This window comes from Solea solea, chromosome 11, assembly GCF_958295425.1.
Source record: "Solea solea chromosome 11, fSolSol10.1, whole genome shotgun sequence".
NCBI classification, from domain to species: domain Eukaryota; kingdom Metazoa; phylum Chordata; class Actinopteri; order Pleuronectiformes; family Soleidae; genus Solea; species Solea solea.
In genome coordinates, this window is record NC_081144.1 from 10910327 (window position 1) to 10931831 (window position 21505).

General features: G+C 39.1%; 1 protein-coding gene across 1 annotated transcript in view; it reads right to left on the reverse strand.

The window, feature by feature from the left end:
• Positions 1–15095, reverse strand: part of srms (src-related kinase lacking C-terminal regulatory tyrosine and N-terminal myristylation sites) — a 19577-nt gene extending 4482 nt beyond the window's left edge. Inside the window, exons 1-3 of the mRNA XM_058642205.1 lie at positions 14269–15095; positions 10251–10372; positions 3844–4010 (exon numbers count right to left, since the gene is read on the reverse strand). Coding sequence (XP_058498188.1) covers positions 3844–4010; positions 10251–10372; positions 14269–14648 — 669 coding nt within the window. The 5' untranslated portion in view covers positions 14649–15095. The remainder of the gene's footprint in view (positions 1–3843; positions 4011–10250; positions 10373–14268) is intronic.
• Positions 15096–21505: the final 6410 nt, after the last annotated feature.

Consider the following 21505-nt stretch of genomic DNA (forward strand, 5'->3'; position numbering starts at 1 on the left):
GACGACTTAAATGCCTGCAAATGTCTAATTTTTCTAAAAGCAGATTTATTCTCGTGGCTGCCGCTTGCAGTGATCACTGTTGTCACCGTTGTATCGACCACACATGAAGTTCCTCATCCTTAGATCCTCAAAGTCACAGTGATATGAAATGTAATGTTTCCAGAATCACAGCAGTCATGAAATGCAAATTGTACACTTACATTTTTTTTTATAATTATTATAATCAATATACTTTTTGTTAATTTAATCTGACGTCTGACGTTCCTATGTTAAAAAAGCTCGTAAATAGCTCTTAGTTATGAAAAATATATGAAATGGAGGGAAATAAATAAATAAAATGTAATAAAATGATGCAGTTTACATGTTGAACATGTAACACCTTCATACAGAGGCGCTTTGTGTTCAGGGAAGAAGGAATGATGTCCTATTTAGATGGGTCCTTCCTCACATTAATATCCACAGGGCAAACATCATTTTCATGTTCTTCCACTTTCACTGGAGATAGTTTATGTCATCTCGCTGCTAATCTCTTCTCTGCGGTGGATTATGACTCAGGACGTAGACTGTGGGTGTAATTCTGCCACAGGCCGCGCGGCTCGTACCATCACAGCCTGCATGTCTTTTACTGTTGGCCTTTACTTTATGGAAATTGGGGATTCAAACAGCAGTCTTTGTTGTATAATGGTCTCCGTTGGAAACACATTGAGTGACATCTTTTACTTATTTTCTCGGAAACCAGTTAAACTTTGTCCTGCACTTGTACAGACATTTCATGTACCAAATAAATCTGACTCTATATTAATATAGTGGAACCTTTTTAAAGAAAAGCCATAGATCAAAGCTTAATTTTAGTGACAGGCTGATCTGGTTACTATGAGTCATAATGAAGGACACCACTGTTTTTTTCTGTAAAATTGCTCTGTACATGTGATGAATCGTTTTTTTTTCCTACGTGCTGGTGTGATGACTATGTGTATGTTTAAGTATTTGTGTGTTGGTGTGTCCACAGCCTCAGATTCAAAGCCTCTGCTGGAAGAGAAGAAGAGGGAGGAATCACTGAGTGGCCTCTACTCAAAAACCTTTTTTTTTTTATCCATGATGCAAAAGCTGCAACTTGACACGCATCTTTGATCCATTTCTAAAATGTTAAATAACATTTAATCCCTAAACATCACTTGATATTTTTGATGCTACTGTCAGAGACGTGTGGCGTGCCGTTGCCGCTTTTCTTATTTTTCAGCAAAAAAGACACCAACAATCCTCATGGAGCTTATTTGCCGAGTTGATGAATCATGAATAAAGTTTGTTGGTGGTTTAATTTTAAGCTGCGTTGCTGATACACTGCATGTAATTAAATTTTTTGAAATATTTTTATTCTGTGGTTGATTACACTGCAAATATTGGATTTGCTGCTTTGTATGTATGTATGTATGTATGTATGTATGTATGTATGTATGTGTGTATGTATGTATATGTATATATATATATACACACACATATATATACACAGTATATACACATATATATATACACACATATATATATATATATAGACACAGTATATACACACATATATATACACAGTATATACACATATATATGTGTATATATATACATATATATACATATATGTGTATATATATATATATACACATACATATATACACATATATATGTATATATATACACATATATATGTATATATATACATATACATATATACACATATATATACACATATACATATATATACATATATATACACATATACATATACATATATACATATACATACATACATACATATATACATACACATATATACATATACATACATACATACATACATACATACATATACATACATACATACATATATATACATACATACATATACACACACACACACACACACACACAAAAAGCAAGAGACGGACTTTATTAGTATGAGAAATCAGTTTTTATAGTAGTATAATAGTGGCTTTTTAGCATCAGCATGAACAGGGACTGTTAAAGGAATACTTCACAGATTTGCATTTAGCTTTGTATTAATCATGAATAATATATTCATTCTTTTTTGTTACGTGCCCACCAGTGACACTTGGTCCAAGCCTTGGTCCGAGGCTTGAAACTGCAACACTAATTCCACACTTTTTAGACCCACTTTTAGGGGGAAATGCGCCTCATTCCCAGAATGTAAACAGTGTCCGCCATCTTTGCTCACAGTTATGCTAACAGTTATGCTAACAGGACAGAAGTGTCACTGGTGAGCACGTAACAAAGAAAAGAATGAAGATATTTCTCGACTCGGGGGAAACTGAGGTTGAGAAGCAACATTTTTCAGAAATACTAGCCCTATTCTAGTAATACAAAGATAAATGCAAATCGTATTCCTTTAACCCGAAGCTATGAAGGCTTTATATTAGTGTTAGTTTTCACTGAGAACTATACAAATTAGATCAGAAGGTGCAAAGATGGAAGGCAGTATGATGATATAGAGCAAATATTTTACACATGTAATTAATATCATTATCATTTTAACACTTAGTATTAACATGAAATGATTTAGTTAACATTTTCAGCTGGTGAGAAAACCAGGGGAGGACACATACAGGTTGTTGGACTGATAAAAATGTCAAGTTACTGTTCCGTGGTTACAGACTATGAAAAAATCACTCAGAACATTGGAGTACTACATATTATTGTACCATATAAACCTACATTTGTTAATTCATTCATTTTAGGTTACACACACCCCAGCAGTGTTCTAAATTAGGAGACCAACTGCTTCAAATTCATTCAATGTGTCAACTTGCATTTTTAAGCATGAAAATGCTATCGGCAAGTTCCTGTTTGTGATGTGGTCAAATAAACATTCAAGACTTTGATAGATCATCAAATTTGTTTGTGATGGATATTGGCAATAACATTCAAATCATGATGTCCTTTGAGTAATGGCTCCCAACTTATTTTGAATTTATAAATAAAACATTTTTTAACACAATTCTGGGCTGAGCAATATGACTAAAAAAAAAATATACTTCCATAATAACATATATAATGATATGATGCTTTTAGCATTGCACAAACATTCTTCACCAGTATTCACCAGCCCTAATACAATTCTATATATGTATACAGTATATATCTATATGTAAATGGATGAAACCTGCTTTTCCAATGCATCCTGATGCCTTTTATATTTTATGTAAAGCGGTTTAAACATGTCTTACTGTCAAAATGTGCTGTACAAAAACAGTGTTAAATATTTCTTTTGCGGGCCAAATACATTTTATAATTGATTTTTGACTGTGACTGCCGCATTTATTTATACACCATTCATTCACAGTTGTGCTTCTAGCCACCTGACAAATGTTTAAGGCTCCAACTAATGAGTATTTTCATAATCAATGAATCTGTCTTGTTATGGAGCAAAGAAACCAGAAAATATACACAATTAAATAGCTAAAAACTCAAGAGGGCTTCTTTTGATTATTAAAATAATAAACAAAACAGTTGGCAATTACTTTATAAATTGATTTATAATTGATTAATTGTTGCGTTTTAACATAAATATGATTTTTTAATCCAACTGCTCCACTCTGTTTATCCTATGTAGTGATGGTGAATGTTGGGTTCATACAAACATTTTAATATAAATTAAACAAGCCATGAAACCAAAACAATGACCTAAATTGGTGCTAATTCTCTGTAGGTACATCCTACAAGTGGCTGTTTTGTTCCTTTGTAATGTTGAATTAATTAATGCAGCTTTAAAGCCATTGGAATGCATCATATACACAAAGTCGGCAGAAGAATATGAGGAGTAAAGATGTGTCTTACCTGCTGGGCGCAGGGCTCCACCAGCAGCACTCCCAGGCTGCGAGTGTTTTTCTGATAGTAGGAGATGAGTTCTCCCAAGGTGGCGAAAGAGATTTTGTCCGAGACAAAGTATGCACCGATGATGGAGCGCTGAATCCTGAAGTGAAACACCTTCCCCTCACTCCGGGCTGCGGGAGGAAAGGAGGAGTTGGCGTGATCAGATATGCAAATAGTTACAGTCACACCCACATCCCAACCCAACACTCCAGAAATCAACTCATGAGTCTTGCAACCGAGAGGATCTTAAACCTGTGCACACAAGGGGAGAACATGCAAACATGCACATTTACATACATTAAAAGAAGTCTCTCACCATTTTGGTAAGAGGTAAATTTCAATTTAATTTCAAATTCATGGGGTGTAACATGACGAGCAAAAAATAAAATGTGTAGTAAACTGATGAGACGTGAAATGAGTTGTGAAGATATTCGCTTGTTAACTGACGCAACCTGGAACTGAATCCCATAATGATAAGAACACCTTTGTATACAGTCAAAAACTCAGCATGTTCTTTACTCTGTATATATGAAGTCTATTTACATGTACATCCACACATACATAGAAACACAAGTACTTTAAAAGGCACGGGATATCAAGTAGTAACACAAGGTAGTTGTATTATTTGAAGGCAGAGGGCTTTTCAAATTACATCAGAAATTACATTGGGCCATTTGCCTTGAATCAGTTCCATGTTTTAACATAGAACTGACATTTATTTACATTTTAGCTGTTGGAGCTTCTCCTGTTGTCAGTGAAATTCTATTGAGGGAACATTTATCCCATTTTATCTTACTAAGTGACAAAAGGTGACAGCCCTATACAGATTATTTTACATAACTTGGCTAAGCATTGAATTTTAACCTGTTAGTGTTACTCAAAGTATAAGCAAATGTTGTGGTCAGGACTAGTTAGGTTATTCTGATGTCCATACTCCATGTAACACATTCCCTTCTAGATTTGCATGCTACCAACCTCTCTGCTAACTGGGCACCTTTATTCTACATAAAGTGACCTTAACAAGGAAACGCAGCAGCCATTTAGTTTGTAGCCCATCATCATTGGAACTGTATATAGTAACAGTTGCAGATATCGTTTTGAAAACTTTATATATTTTTGATAAAAGTTTCTTTAAAATACACGCTGGTTTGATTAATGTGCACATGAATATTACTCATCTCTTCCCAGCAAAAATCCATAGCCAACTATTTAAGTGGATGGACAATTAAGTTAGTTATTAATCATAATCCGTATTGATAAATATCTAAATTAATGAGACGGAATCAGGGATTTTTTCTTAACATTATAATGAATTGATCCAAACACATGTCATTATGTGGTGTCACTTAATCATGGCACGTCACAACAGCTGATACAGACTTGGATGCCATAAACTGGAAATGACGTTGCATGGACGTGTTTTAATAGTTATGAGAAAGGGAATCACAGTAAATCAGACAGAAATGTGTTTAGTTGTGTGACAAAACAGTAAGTGATAGTGTTGTCTGTTCTGCCTTCACACACATGCATGTAGACGCACGGAGCACTGGTGCTGCATATTTCAGGAGGATAAGCACAATGAAAATTAAACATTCAATTGGAGGATTTTCCCTCTGGGACCTCAAGGACCTTGCCTTGAGGAAGAGGGGGAGGGGTGAGAGACAGGGAGGGCTGATAGGTGGGAGAAGGAAGTCGATGCAAGGATGTTGAGGGAAAAAAAAAAAAAAGATGGTAAAGCCAGAGGGTGAAAGACAAGAAAGGACAAAGTAAATGAGGACCAGGGGGGAGAACAGGCTGGAGGTGATGGAAGGGTGAGAGGGGGGGAAGCAGTAACAGAGGATTTAAAGTCACAAATCACACAAATTTCCTGACACAGTGGACGTCCATTAGAGAATTGGCTGTAGGCCCATTCAGCATGGCAGCGTTGTCTGAGGACGACAACTGGCTTCAAAACTAATGCATGAGAAGACGAGCCAATGAAGTTCTTCATAGCATTTATGAAACACACACACTTATCTAATAAGCTCACACAATTATTATGTAAAGAATAAACACGGAATCAGAACGATGCCACGCTGTACAAGTATACACAAGGCAACATTGTATTCTCACACAGTGAAGATGGTGGACAGCTGTTGTGCCCCAGGACACCAAAACAGTGGGGACAAGCAAATGGGAGGAGAATTTTACTGAATCATGTGGTGATCACTTCATTTAAAAAAAGGGTACAGAATCCAACCAAACTAACTTTAATATCTTGTTTATTTTACATGCTGATTTACTGATGTCCAAGTGTTCTAAGTGCTCTCTGGAGTAGGATGATGATTAGTCAGAATGTTGGAAAACTGTCCGGTTTGTTTGCTTGTATGGAAACAGCCCGAGTCAAATGACGCCCAGAGCTCTGTGGTTCATCATTTCAGTTTATATGCATATCTGCTTTCCTTTGGAGGGCAAGATATTCAGCATCAGCCTAATCCTGGACAAGATTACTGGATCAGGTATCGGAAAAAGGAAACCATGAAATCTGCTGTGAAAAACAAAAACCCTAAATATCAGAAAATGTGCTTCTCTAAGCACAGGCTGTAAAGAGAGACGTGTGCCAACAATATGGGGTAGAGCTGCACAGGTCTACCACGATGCAGCGCTAATGTCAGTTATGAGGATTTATTTTAAGCTGAGAGATGAAAAAAACAAAAAAAAAACAACCAAGTATAACTTGTATGGAGTGATATTGTCTCACACCTGAAAAAAATGATATGGCAACACATCAAGTCAAATATTTAAAAAGAAATAGAGGTGAGTCCAGCACACATGGGCACTGCCTTTAGGATAAACACCCTCATCAAACCAGGGAGGTCATAACTCAAAGCTCAGTATCTGCAGTTGTTAAAGGAAAACTCCACCAACATCTTCAGAGACTCAAACACGCTTGAAACCACAGCTTTCATCCCTCAGGAGGGTAATCAGATCCCACCAAAGGCAGGCTTGATCTCAGTGAAAACATGGCTAACAATAGATTTTAGCAGCTTAACAAAACACTTCTTACGAAATCTAATAATACACTAAAATCTTCTTAATCCCACAATATCTCAAGAATAGATTTAAAATGCTGTAAGACTGTCTTTTCTGCCGGTAAACAGAATTTATAAACCACTCACTCTCCCACACCAAAGTCCATAGAGAAAATCTGTGATTGTAGCTTACGGGGACACAGGAGCTGCTATTCTACTGCTGCCCCGTGTGCTCAGTTTGTGTCACTTCAGCAAATCAAAACCAAAGGTTGTTTTTTTTTAAAGGCCAAATAATGACATAAAATAAGACATTTAAACTTAATAATGGAGGCAGCAGTAGATGGTGTGGGAGAGCGAGTGGTTTACAAAGCAGACCAAACTTCACTGTCTAAGCAGAAAACAGTATCCAACAGTGAGGTAAAGTAGATAATGTGTTGACTGATAACAAGCATGCCTGTCTCTGACCATGAGACAGTACCTCATACAACCACACGTTAAAAACCCTCAACCATCCCTAATAAATGATGCCATTCAACCCAGAAAGAGAAAAAAAGACCCATCAACATCCCTTCAGCTGGTAAATTTCCTGAATTAGTCACTGTAAACATTTCTCAATGAACAACCGTTCATTCATCTATTTAGTGCCACAAATTTCCCACCAACTTCACATGTTCCAAGGGTGAAACGGCTCCAGGGTGTTGTTCTCTGTGACATAATTATGTCCGTGACTCGCCCCAAAACCACTAACTGTTGTCTCTACATTATACTCTGCGTGTGTATTAAACAAACACAATATGACACGTTCATTAATAAGCTCTGGAGGTGCTGTAAGCTATTCTAATTATCTCCTGGCTTCAGCTCAACACTGAACAAAATCGACCTAAATGAGACCGTATCAGTCGTCTCATCTAATTCCAGAGGAGAAAGTGGATGTGAGTCATTTCTCAATTAACTCGCTGCTTGAGACACAAATACCTACATCATCACCATCTTCCTCATCCGTGTACAGCCAGGGACATTTGCCCTAGTTTGCAGTGAGCTCTACATTAACATGCCACATAGGATTTTAGAATTGAGTTTTAAAAACAATGGAATAAAAAGAAATGTGAAAAATAACCTATATCTGTTATGTCAACAATAAAAGCCTGAACAATAAAATGTTTCATGGCATATATTCATTTGAAAGTATAACATTGAATCATAAACAGAAAACCTAAAGAATAAATGTTTCAGCTTAAATGATATGCTCGTTATTTAATAAGGTGGGTGAAATTTGATTCCAGTGGTTTGTGACACATTTCTCAAAATAAACAATATTCCAATGAACCAAACGTCACTTTGTTTTTTTAAAAAATAGTTTTCTTCTCCATTAAAAAAATGTTTTAATTTAAAAATGCATTTCATTCTTTGCATTTTGATTCTGGGTCAGGAGTACTGGTCTTCAAGATAAAAACATTACTTGATTTTCCATTACAAATTGGATTATACTGCCATAGATCATGTTATATACTGTATACATAGAAAAACCCAATAAAGATATTTAGGTCTCCACAAAAAAGATTAAATTTCCTTTCATTTTGGGTAAGTAGTAATATTAATTGCAAAAAATATGTATGCATATGTAACACCTGGTTCACACTGGATGTGTGGCGTGTGCGTCGCTGCTGCGTTTCCTCACGTTTTCATTTTGGCGCCCATGTTAACAGATTATATATAGTGTTCACACTGAGACGTGTGTCTGCTTTTGAGTTTCAGCATCCGACTATAGTCGTGTGCCATTCCCAGCAAAAACACACCAAGACAAGCAGAAAGTAGTAATAGTGACACTTCTCACAGTAGTTTTAGCGTCAAGGCTGAATACATGAAAAACATAAATATTATACATTTAAAACGATCTTAGCAGCTGTAACAATCTTCTCTCGGTTCATCCGAGTAAACAATAATTGTTTTCCATCAGAGGTAAATCAGAAACTAACAAAAATATAAATATATAGTTATAAATGTGTGAGTGTTGAGGGCAGTACGGGTAGGTCAAAATTTAGATTTGATGATATATCATCCTCTTTCCCCATATAGACATGTTGTTTTGTCTTGCAATGTATTGATTATCACCAAATCGCTATATTGTGATATTAATATCATCATCATGGACCAAGTATCGCGTCATATCGTGAAGAACCCTGTGATTCCCACCCCTAGTGGGGAGACATGTGAGAGGCAGCAGATGCACCACACAGCAGGCTTCACATATTCAGGGTGATCCAGGCCTGACGTATAATATCATTTCATTTATTTTATTTTTCCCCCCCAAAAGGTCATTTTCATACTTCATTTGCTGCAACTTTACATTCAGCAATTTCCAGACAATAGCTATTGATCTGCTTTTTCATTTTAAACCTCGATCACAGAGGTCGACCTCTAACATGGCTGCTCGAGGGCATGTCGTGTCACCTCCTGCTCTCTGCTGCAGAAGCAGAAATCGAAGGCGGGGAGAGTAAGGTCGACGGTGGCTGGAGACCCTGAAGGACAAGGGCTGTGGTGGCTGGGGATTTGCTCGACGTGTGCATGTGCGCGTGTGTGTGTGTGTGTGTGTGTGTGTGTGTGTGTGTGTGTGTGTGTGTGTGTGTGTGTGTGTGTGTGTGTGTGATGGGTAGACGACAGGAAAAGTGAAGTCACATGTTATGAAGGTTGAGAGCTCAATGCACTGCGACTCTTCTCGAAATTTGAGCAAACAAAGAAACTGCAAGACAATTCAACCTGCAGCAGTTCAGCCACAGGAGTCATTTTACAGTCACGTGTTTCACACACTGCTGTTTTTATTTCTTTGTCTTCACACAACAAGCTGAGCTCTGCATCCTCACTGCTACTCTGCTGCTTCATAGCTGAAATTGAACTCCCTTCTCCTCCACCACCACCACTTTCCCACACCTCACATGGTTTGGGAAAGTAAAGGTGGAAATGAAGTAAAGAAATCATAGATATAAGATGAAAAAGCTTTAAAGTAAAGACTATTATGAATATTTGAATCTAAATCACCTCTTTACAAACAACACCATGTTCCACATAGTCCTGATGAAGCAGATTAAGGAACCGGAAGCAGGTTTTTTGATGCTTTACTACTAGAAGTCAGACACCTTTCAACACCTATCAACCGTGAGAGAATGAGGTCCTTGTTAAAGTCACTGTATTAGAACCATAACAAGCTTCAAGAAAACACAAATAAAAGAAAATATTAAACAAGTTTATAAAAGGGAAGGTACAATAAAGAAGACAGGAGGAGCGGAAAAGAATTAGAGAATTAAGGGATTAAGAGAGCGGGCCACGTTACAGCTACAGTTGAGTTTTGTTGGTATTGCTTACCAGAGATTGTGTACTCGTTACTGTGACTCTCACTGATGCGAACCAGGAACGAGCCATCTTTATTTTGGGAAGCCAGGAGCAGCTTCTCAGCTTTCACTCTGTTGATGTTGCCGTAGTACCACCTGAGCAGAGGGAGGGAAACACGGACAAAAAGAAGAAGAGCGGAGTGACTGGGTGCTCATGAACCGTCATTGAATAGAGTTGATCACAAAATAACATAAGGAGGCTGTGCAGAAGAAAGAGTTGTATGTGAAAGAACACACAAGATAAACATGACCAAACTAATTATTACACTAAAATAACACAATATAAAGTAACAAACTGGTCCAGTGAGTTACAGCAGCAGCAGAATTCAGTAAACCTCAACACTTCTGTAGCCACATAAACCACAGTCAAACCTGGTGTTGTTCAGGTCAACAACATATATGTGGTGGAATCCAAGATAAGACGGTAATAACGACCATCACAGTGATAGTGTTTGTGCGATTGTTCCTGCCCGTTTGCTCACATATCAGAAACTGACCTGTATTTACTTTGAATTATCAGGCAGGGCGGGTCTGCTCTCTATGACACTCAGGTTTCACTGAAACTAACAACAAGCAGCAGCACAAGATCCAGGATGCAACACTTCGGAAAACCAGACGTTGGAAATATAGTTTATATAGCAATAAATAAGGTGGGGGTAAAACTGTTTTTAAATGGCAGACCATGTGGCGCCTCCCTGTAGGTCAAAACAGGAATTGTTAGCATTTCAAAAGTTACCTGATAGATGGAAGAATACAGATACAGTTTCCAACTAACTGTGAATTTCATCATTATAGACGAGTAGCTCTCTCAATACTGTTGCAATTCTGACCAAATCATTTAATTCATACTGTTCACTGACGTACACATCTGTCAGTGATTAGACATAGATCATAAAGTTTATCTAAGGTCCAAAAAGTCACTCTGCAGTGCAGACGGGGAACAAACACCAAGGAAAACTCTTTATAAATGTCATGGAATAATTGTGAAGCACTGATCAGATCAAACTCCTTAAAAAAGCTTTTTGGTTTTTTTCCAACTCCACGTTCTAAAGTTTATCTGCGACATGGAGGTTTGAAGTCAGTCATCAGTCCCATCTGAGTAAAACCTGCCCCACACTAGAGGACGACTGGACAGACTTCTGTTCTGATCTGGCCCTTCCCGTAAACAACAGCTATTAACTGACAACGTCGACAGTCCACCTCCACCTATGTTTATATTCTGAAGTCACATGAGTTTCTGTGGAATCCCAAATCCCCGGAATCTCCTTCCTGAAATTGTTAGATCCTGCGTCTTGTCTGTGCCATCTCAGGATTAAAACACTAAAAATCTCCCATGTCAAATTTAAAAATTGTTGAGTGTGATCAAAAACCCATTGATGATTTTAGAGATAGAAGAACAAGATAGACAACCATCTCTCATCTGAGCAGGTCTCAGGTCAGACTCAAACAGAAATCTGTGTAGACACCTAAAGGTGACAAAATATCCATTTGCTCAAGACTCATTTGAAGACTTAACCGAAGAAGACTAAAATCTGTAGTGGCCACCAAAGCAGTGATAAATACTTTGAATGAGAGATTACAGCTGTTCTTTATGTTTCATAATTCAGCAAATACTCTGTCACCACTTGACTTTTGATGCGACACGTGTTTTCAAATTCTTGCATTTCTGTTGCTCAGTTTGAGAAGTGTGTGTGGATGAGTCGTTTGTTTGCAGACCTGCTGGCTTCGAAACTGCCCCTGGGGAGTATTTTTGGATTTGAATAAATGAATTAGATTAGACTCATCTAAATTTAAAGGGGGATGTTCTCTCAGTGTCTCTTAATGCATCAACATTCCTCAGGCGAAGTCAGTGATGCTATTGTTGTCAGTCAGTTGTCCTCATCTCGAGTGTTAGTGCCGCGTTTGACAGCCAGCGAGTCACGAGGACTCAGTGTGGCATCAGGTAAGTTAGAAGAGACTGTGAAGTGAGTGAGAGTGAGTGAGTGAATGAGCGCTCTGCTGAAACATGATGATTCCCTGTGGCTGAATGAATAATGGAGGACCTGCAGCTGCAGAGCAGTGAACACATGAAGGCTCTCTGCTCCTTTTAGATCCACACTGCTTCTTCAGCAGAAGCAGCAGCATCGGCAGAGAGTGATGGTTTTACCTCCACCGATTTGCATTCAACAATGCTTTGAACGGAGGGAGGATATGTCAATACTTTGATCCTCAGGCAAGTAATCACTGAACCTAATTAGAACTGATGGTAAGGTTTACTGTGCAGAAGTCGGCAACATCGACAGCCGTGAAGTTGTATATTCCACGTAAAGAATAACACTCATCTCATCCCGCCATTTCCAAACATGGAGACAAAGCTGTGGTGGATGTTCAGAGCAGGAGTTTGGTTTGTCTGCTCTGAGCTGCCACAGAGGAAACCCCTCCCACAAAGTACTTAAGAATATTACATTTTATTAGATCCCTCAAATCCAACACACTGGTATGTGTGACTACTTTCAGCTTCTCAAATTTGACAATGAATGAAAGATCTAAGGGTTGGTTGAAGAAAACAAGGTACCCAAATGTGTTTGTCACATGTGCTTTGGGAAAATGTCCCAAGGCGTTTGTGACCTGATCCCCAGAATATTTAATGGTAATGAAAATGTCATGTTTGGCAGCAGCAGTCCATATCAAACATGATTTAAGACTCCGAAACTGGAGGCAGGAGTTTGTCATCGTTGGCAAATAATGACTTTGTTAATTATCACAACAGTCTGATCAGTCAGCCACTTCAGCCCAATTTAAAAATAACCCATCCATCATATCAGAGACAAGGTCAGTAAATGTGACATTTCATCCTAATGTAAAACTTCAAAAGATAAATCGAAACGCTTGCCTTTCCAGTCAGTGGACGAATAAATTAATTTCCTCAGAGGAAATTGACCTTTAACTGTTAGACATTTAAGATTTATCATTCATCATCAGTCTAGGCTTAATAGGCCTGAAACTCCGGTGTTTTCATTGGCCTGTTATTTACTCTACTGATCAGACATTGGTCCATGTGATATATATAATATAAAGACAATGTTTTTTCTGCTTCTCCAAATAACTCAAATTTTGTAGAATCACTATAGCTGTAGTAGCTACGTAGAGCTGCACCTAACAATTTAATTTCACTTGCATAGCACCAAATCACAACACACAATATCTCAATAAGACACAGTAAGGTGAACATCTTCACATTATCATAGAGAGAAGAGAAACCCAACAATTCACACAACAAGCAAACACTAGGCATCAGTGGAGAGAAAAAATAGGCAACCACTCTCAAAGATGTGCGGCCATCTGCCTCGACCGGCTGGGGTGAAAGGATTATTTTTACTACAGGTGACTGATCTGATGATCAATTTCTCAACTGACTGACTAGTTGTTTTTCCGTCCATAAAATATTAAATCAGTATACTCCCCAAACCTTAAAATGAAGACATGGTTATCTATCATATCCACAAACTAAATAGATTATAGATTCAGTTGGACTAACATCTCTCAACATGTTGGTGAAGGTTCTCGTCATCCAGGTCATATCTTCTTCAGTATAGTTGGAAAAATCCAAGGACTGAAGAAAACCTCTTTAATATGTCGTTGAATGTCATGAACTGTATTGTTGGTGCTGTCATTGTGACCTGATTGATTTATTAGAATGATTTCATTTCCTTATTGTTTGTTTGTTTTATTAGTGGTTGTATTTCTGGGATTGTTGCAGGCCCGACTCTTAAAGGTTAGCCTTTAATACTTTGTGGTGATCAAAGCTCAGTCAGAGGTTTTTAAAACCAAAACTTCTCCAAATCCAAACAAACACAAACATTTACAGTGGAAACAGTCAGTCAGTCACAGTGTGTGCGTCCTATAAATAAAGAAAGAAAGACTGGCCCAACAGCAGGTGAAACACAAAGGTCACTCATGGGTGATAATAATGAGCAGTGGGACTGAGCACTGGTGTTTGAGGCAGAACTCACTTGTGTTTGGCGAACTCGTCCTGCAGCAGAGCCACGTAGTTCGCCGGGATCAGTCCAGACTCCAGAGAGCCGGTCAGCTTCTTGGCCAGCACGTACTCCCCCCGCTTCTCGATCACCGACAGTTTGTCTCCCTCCTTCACCGTCAGCTCGTCGTCGCTGCGGGCCTCGAAGTCGAACAGCGCCGCGTACAACTGCACCGGCCGCTTCTTCGGCGACGGAGCGCGGATGTCGCCGGACACGGTGCGGATCTCCGCCGCCTGCGCCGCGGGGTTCGCGATGACATGGTCGTGGTTTGGGACGGTTGGGTAGCGGAAGTCGGGCCATATCCAGTTCCATAGCCGGCTACAGCAGGGCATACATGAGCGGCAGCAGCCTTCCATCCCGGGACATGAATGAGCGGCGGCAGGTTGGATCCGCGAGACGCGCTTCGATCAGGCTTCTTTTATCAGTCCGCCGAAAACGGCCTTTTACAGCCCACAGGCACCAGCCGCGCACAGCTCCGGTTTCCCTCTCGTCCTCTCGCCGGATACATAATGCACCGCCAGCAATAGTTGGGCTCGATTAGCCGGAGGAACCGGTTTTTTCTGTTGAGACGGTGGATCTTAGCGCACGGCGGCTGCGGGAATGCGGAAACGAGGATTAAAGACAAGACAAGTGGGATCTTCTGTTCCCTGCAGAGAGTCGGCAGGTGCGACCCGAGACAACAAACCCCGACATGTTAAAGCACGGCTCCCCGAGAAGGTGCCCCGGTACTCCGCCGTAATCTGGAGTTAAAGAGTGGGAATGATGCAGAATCAACTCAGGAGACAAGAAAGAGGGAGAGGTGAAGGTGAGGAAGCGGCGCTGTGCGTAAAAAGTTTGGGTTTGGCGCTAAGAGAACCACACCCCCTGCTGTTATTCACACACCTGCGTACTGAAGGGCACTAATGAGAGAGAGAGACAGGGAGGGGAGAGAGAGACAGGGAGGGGAGAGAGAGGGAGTGTGTGTGTGTGTGTGTGAGAGAGAGAGAGAGAGAGAGCGTATGTCTCTTTTGGCTGCTGGACAATTTTCTCTCGCTGAAGGTCATTTTGTTTGAGGGAGTATTATGAATAATGTGAGTAATTAAGTGTGTGTTTTGTCAGTAAACCATGTAATCTTGTTTTCTTCTTCACATAATGGAGACGTGAATGTTTTATTCCGACCATGACCTGTTATAATGTGTTCTCTTTTTTGTGTGTAAAAATATGTTCATGTTTCATTAGAGACAGGTCGTATTGACAGTCCAAACAAAAATACAAGCATTTCAGTACACATACAATCAATACAAATCCCATTAAACATTAACCCACCCAGTCAGCTTCTTTCGTGTATTATATTGTTTTATACTTGTCTTATTCAAACATTATAAAGCACTTTGTAACCTTGTCTTGTAGAGTGCTATACAAATATAGATCAATAGTCATTATTATATTAAAATCACTATGTGCAGATGGAGTTTTGTCTTAGTTTTTTTTAAAATAATATCTGCTATCCTACATTAGTTTTGCATCATCACTGCAGAAAACTGAAGGCTGATGAAGCCACAGGGTGAAGTGAACACTAGAGAAAATTTTTGTCAACTCTGCATCAACCCTCAGTTTGATACATTCACCAATGATTGGATTTGTTTGTAATCTGCAGCTTTAAGAGGTGACACACAGTGCACAATCTTCAGGTGGAACTGTCAAACCTTTGACATCTGAACCTCAGCATACCAGTAGACTCTGGCTCTTTCATTAGGGATTTGCACACAAATGAAAAATACCGGGAAGGACAGGGGAACTCACAAAAAAGTAAAACTTCTTCCACATTCATCCTTTCCTGCAGTCTTTAAAGTTAAAGCTATACTGTTGATGCGTCTCTCAAAGTCTTGTGAGACCACAAAAAGATCTACAACATGGTAGTGAGGACGCTGAGATGTTTGAGGGCAGTGACCAGGATGGAAAGGGTTAAAAATTTCTCAGGTTGAGATGGTTTGGTCACATGCAGAGGAGGAATAGTGATTATACTGGAGAAAGGATGTTGAAGGTGGAGCTGCAAGGCAGGAGGAAAAGAAGAAGACCACGGAGAAGGTTCATGGATGTTGTGAAGGAGGACATGAGGACAGTTGATCCATGAACCTTCTCCGTGGACGTTGTGAAGGAAGACATGAGGACAGTTGATCCATGAACCTTCTCCGTGGACGTTGTGAAGGAGGACATGAGGACAGTTGTGTTGTAATAGAACAGGACACAAGGGATAGGACAAGATGGAGGCATATGATCTGCCGGGGCGACACCTAAAGGGAGAAGCTGAAAGAAGAAGATATTCAGGAGTAAATCATTTCTCAACATTGATCTGCACCTTTTGATTTTTCACCCACTGGAATAAAGAATCGTCTCAGTTTGATAGATAGCACACTGTTTTATTAGTATATTTAGCTTTGTGACGTACAGCTCGGGAGAAAACAAACATAATCCAAAACAAACAAAAATAAATGGTCACATTTTTTTTTTTTAAGTCCAGAAACATTTCAGCCTTAGCAGTGACATCACACAAAAGAAAGCTCCTTTTTTTTTGTCTCCATCATTGGTTTCTTTGTCATGGACCCGAGTGATATGTTCTCATTGTTTTTAGGCTAAACAACTGCACTCGCACCGCTCCAACAGAGCCAACAACAACAACAACAACATAAACAAACAAAAAAAGCCCCAAAAATTAAAGAAAATAAAAAAAAATAAACCCTAGATTTATTTATGTCTTTTTTTCCCCCCAATCATTAAAGATGCTTCACATATTAGTAACACTTTTCTAAAGAATCAAAATAATTAGCCACAGGTACTGGAAAAAAAGGTATTCACTGTTATACATAATAATAAACACAATAAATATAAAAAGAATTTTTGATATAATTTAAATGGTATCAAAGAGAGAGGGAAATGGGCCTTCAGTTCCATGTGTTTTTTTTTTTACAAAAGCGATGTCCACTTCTTCTTTCTTTCTTTTTTTTTTACCTGAGGTTGAGTTTTGTCATCTGCAGTTTTTAAGTTTTGCTAAATATACTAATAGTCTAAAAGACCCAACACAAAGGGTCTGTAATGGCTTATCATTCACTGAGGAATCATCTCCACCAGATTGTGGTCAAACCAGTGGAGGATTTTGTTTTTGTTGCGGCCCCACTGTGATTCTATGTGTGGTGGAGTTAACCAAGTAGTCGGTGGTCAGTCTCCTCATCCACCAGAGCCAAACGAACACACAACTGACAGCCTCCCCACAACAGAAAACAACAACAAAAAAACTCCGATCATGCAGGGGCGCCTCATTTTTCATCTTCAACTCACAAAGAGCAGAAGGTCAAAGTTGTTAATCTTTAACATTTAACACAGGTGCATCTAAAGTATCTCACTACTGAACGAATGCTCTCAAGGCATTCAATTAGAATGTAGTTTGAAAGAATAAAAACGAAATTCAAAATGTCCCCTCGTGGTTGGGAAATGGGGATAATTGTATTCAGACTCAGTCCCATTTCCCTTCAGTGTGTGAACGAGTCAGATTAAGTGAAAACACGAGCATGAGGAGAGCGAGAGACAGAGGGATGAGAGGAATTAGAGAACAAAACCAGAAGGAATCGCAAAAAATTCTGTACATGTAAACATTACACTTCCACTGAGTCAAATCATGAGGAGAATACCGGTTTCTAATTGGTATCACTGTGAAGTACAAAGCTCTGGCAGAGGAAATCAAGACAATCAGGAGTCTGGTAAGAAAGAAGAAAAGTCAGGTGAAGTGAGACGGAGTGAAGGAAAGAAGAAACTTCAATTAGTTGAAAAGAATGATTCTAAAGCACCCGGAAAATAAACAAAAATAAAACATACAACAAAATGGCTCAAGGAGTTTTTTTCTTGACTTTGAGGAGTAAGCTGTACATTTGCCCTGATAGAAAAATAATGAAAGTAGCTCCATTAACCTTTTTAGCTCTTCACTGTTCAAATGTGTTTCCGAGGTTTCACTAAACTGATGCGTCACAATAACTTGAATTAAAAAGCAGATTTTTTTTTTTCTTTTTTTGTCATTTAGAAGTACAAATGTGAACGTAGAGAGTCATTCCTGTACAAATGGAGTTAAGGCCACAGCTAGAACTGAACATAGAGATTAAGAGGTCTGTAAAAGGTGAGGACTTTCAAAGAAATCAAAATATGTCATTTTTGAAAACGTGATTATTCGCATTCTTGCCGAGAGTCAGATGAAACGGACAAAACGAGACAAAGATTAAAAAAAAGAAAAGAAAAAAGCCCATTTTCTTGGCCTGCTATTAAAATGAAAACAGTTTCACCTTTAATACTCTTTGATTTGACTTAATTAAACAAAGAAATAGCTCAACACTTTCATTTGTAAGCAAGGCTAAAACATAACCAGCAGCAAAGAAGTAAACAAATGTATTTTCCCCCCATCTTTGCACATTTAAATGTGAAATTGTCAGGTGTACATCACAGCAGATGCAGAGTTCAGACCTTTTTAATTAACAACCCATTTCATTTAGTTGCCACAGAAAGAAAAACAAAAAAAAGGTTACGTTTGTTCTCCACATGCCACTGTCAGAGAGTTCAGAGTTAAATCCCTGTTGTTGTTGTTTTAATTCAGCAGATCATCACTGTCTTGTGAGGTTATACTGTGGAGTAAAAGTCAGTGAACAGTTTGATTTGGCTTTTGGAATATTGTACAAAGTACCTTCCCCTCCAAAAAGACCACATGACTCGCACTATTATTAATAATACAATGAAATATTAAAAAAAACTGAAATGTATCAGCTCGGCAAGTGGGAAACGTTAACAACAGGAGGAGTGGTAGTTTTGGATTTTGATCGTTCTGATTGTGTAATGTACACAACAGACGGAGGAATTGGAAATCAAAAGGTGAGCAAATTACACAAGATTGTCATTTCTTTTTCTCCTTTTACACAGTTGTTGGCATTCTTACTTTCTTGTGTTGATAATCTGTACCTGTCTGACTTTGGGATAAACTGAGTTGACCCATAGAAACATGTTTTCTGATGATGACAAGAGAACGTCAGCGCCAAAGAACCAATGACAAAATCCCCCAAATCCTCTCTTCTGACCAACAACAAGCGTACCTTACAGCCACTAAAATGATTTTTGGGCTCCCGATGTCTATGATAACACATTTTATGTGTTTTTATAGCCAAGATGTTCGCTGGCCAACTGTTAAAATTTATAGGAAGATCTCAGAGGTTCAGTCCTGTTTGATTCAATCACTCCAAGGCAGAAAGAAAAATATGCCACATCCCATTCCCAAAAAGCTGTTTGTCTAGGAAGTTGTTGTTTTTTTAGCTGACAGAAACAAAAATACAACTCAGAGGAGTTGGAAAGAAGAAGGATGGACCATTCACCACTCACAGAGCATCATTTTGTAGAGAAGTGATAAAGAATATTAGAACCATGTTAGAAAAACAAACTGCAAACCCATCACTGTCATTTACTAACTGTAACATCCTTCACTACTTAACACATACTTTAAGGGGACCTTGAGGTTTTCAATTCACAGTTACAGGAATGTTCTTCAGTCACATCTGAAGGAGGTAAAAAATAAAATAAAATAAAATAAACGGCCCACCCGTCTGAGGAATGAAGTGTTAATGTGACTCAGCTCCATCACACAGTGGGTCACCCAATCTGACCGCCACTGAGAGAACGTCCGGCCCATTCCAAGTGTCCCAAAGATGCCGAATCTCCCCCAACAATGTAAAGTAGGATGACTCAGCAAAACCGTTGGCAGTTACTCTGAGAGCACAGCGAGAATCACACAGAAGAAGAGAAGGACAGAGCGCCGCGGAGCCTCACAATCATGGAGATGTATTTCCTCATAATAACCACAGGAATTCTTGTTCTTTCGTGAGGTCACGATGACCTAATGATCTCCAACATTACGTGACAAGCTCATTGTCGAGTGAGGGAAACCCTTCGCAATGTTCCTGAGGTCTCACATTACGAGAGCGATGGAGACAAATGGACAACGCCGCCACAACACCGCTCCCGTCATCTGTTGGGTTTTAGCGCAGAGGCATAGAAAGTGATTAAACCTCGGCACGCCTCACAACGTGAGACAAAGTTAGGACATATTTGATATTTCCACTCTTTCAAAAGGGTTAAGAACTCAACTTAGAAATCTTCTTAAATTTTAGGGAAAATAAACCGAATTAGTTGTAGCCATAAACTCAAATCTGCGCTCTATGACGCCCCCATCGCGTTATCTCTCTCCCGTTTCTCTTCTTTAATGAATTCTTTGCATATTTGTGTAATTCAGTGATGAGACCTAAACTTTTACCATTCTACATCGTCGACAGTCTAAATTGAATCATCTACGCCGTCAGCATTTCAAACTAACTCGTGATCGATGCAATGCTCACACAAGACGTCGACGCAGAAGTCAAAGTGTGGATGGATAAATGGCTTTCATACTGTACGCACACAGCCTGTCACTCACACAAACCATCTGAGGACCAGTGGATGCTATGATTATCAGCTGCATTGCAAACAAAACAAAACAAAAACACCACACCTCTTCACTCTCAGCAGTGCAAGTTGGGGGAAGGTGGGATCTCTCCTGGGACACATGCATACAGACACAGAGAGAGACCCTCACCTTCAAATCACAGATGACTGTTGCTTCGCTCAGTGTGCAAAAAGAGAGCAAATTACAGTGACACGACAGTTGAAGTGAGTGGAAACAGAAGAAGCACGGTTCACACAGCAACGCCTCCAGAGGAAATAATCCACATTTGACATTTGGTTCATTTTCCAGGTTCAAAATCCCACTGATAGAAAACTTGAGTGACTTATTCCTACAATTAGTGACTGAAACCAGAAGATTTGCTCTCATATTAGGTACTGTAACAAACTTGATACCAGTGCCACAGTTCCTTAAAGAAATGTACAAGACTGATACCATTCTCATACCTGTGTGGTAAATATGAAGCTGCAGCCGGTTAGTTTCGCTTAGAATAAAGACTGGAATTGGCTTTTTCTTGAGGCATCTACAATTACTGCTTCAGCTCAATGATTGTTCGTTACAACAAAAGTCTAACAATGCCACAGCCAGGAAAGTTGCTATCCCTGTTTACAGTCTTTGTGCAAAACTAAAGGCCAAAAATCCAACTCTGGCTTTGCCTCCACACAGGACAAGTACATCAGAGGCTTCAACAGTAACCATGTATGTAGTAAA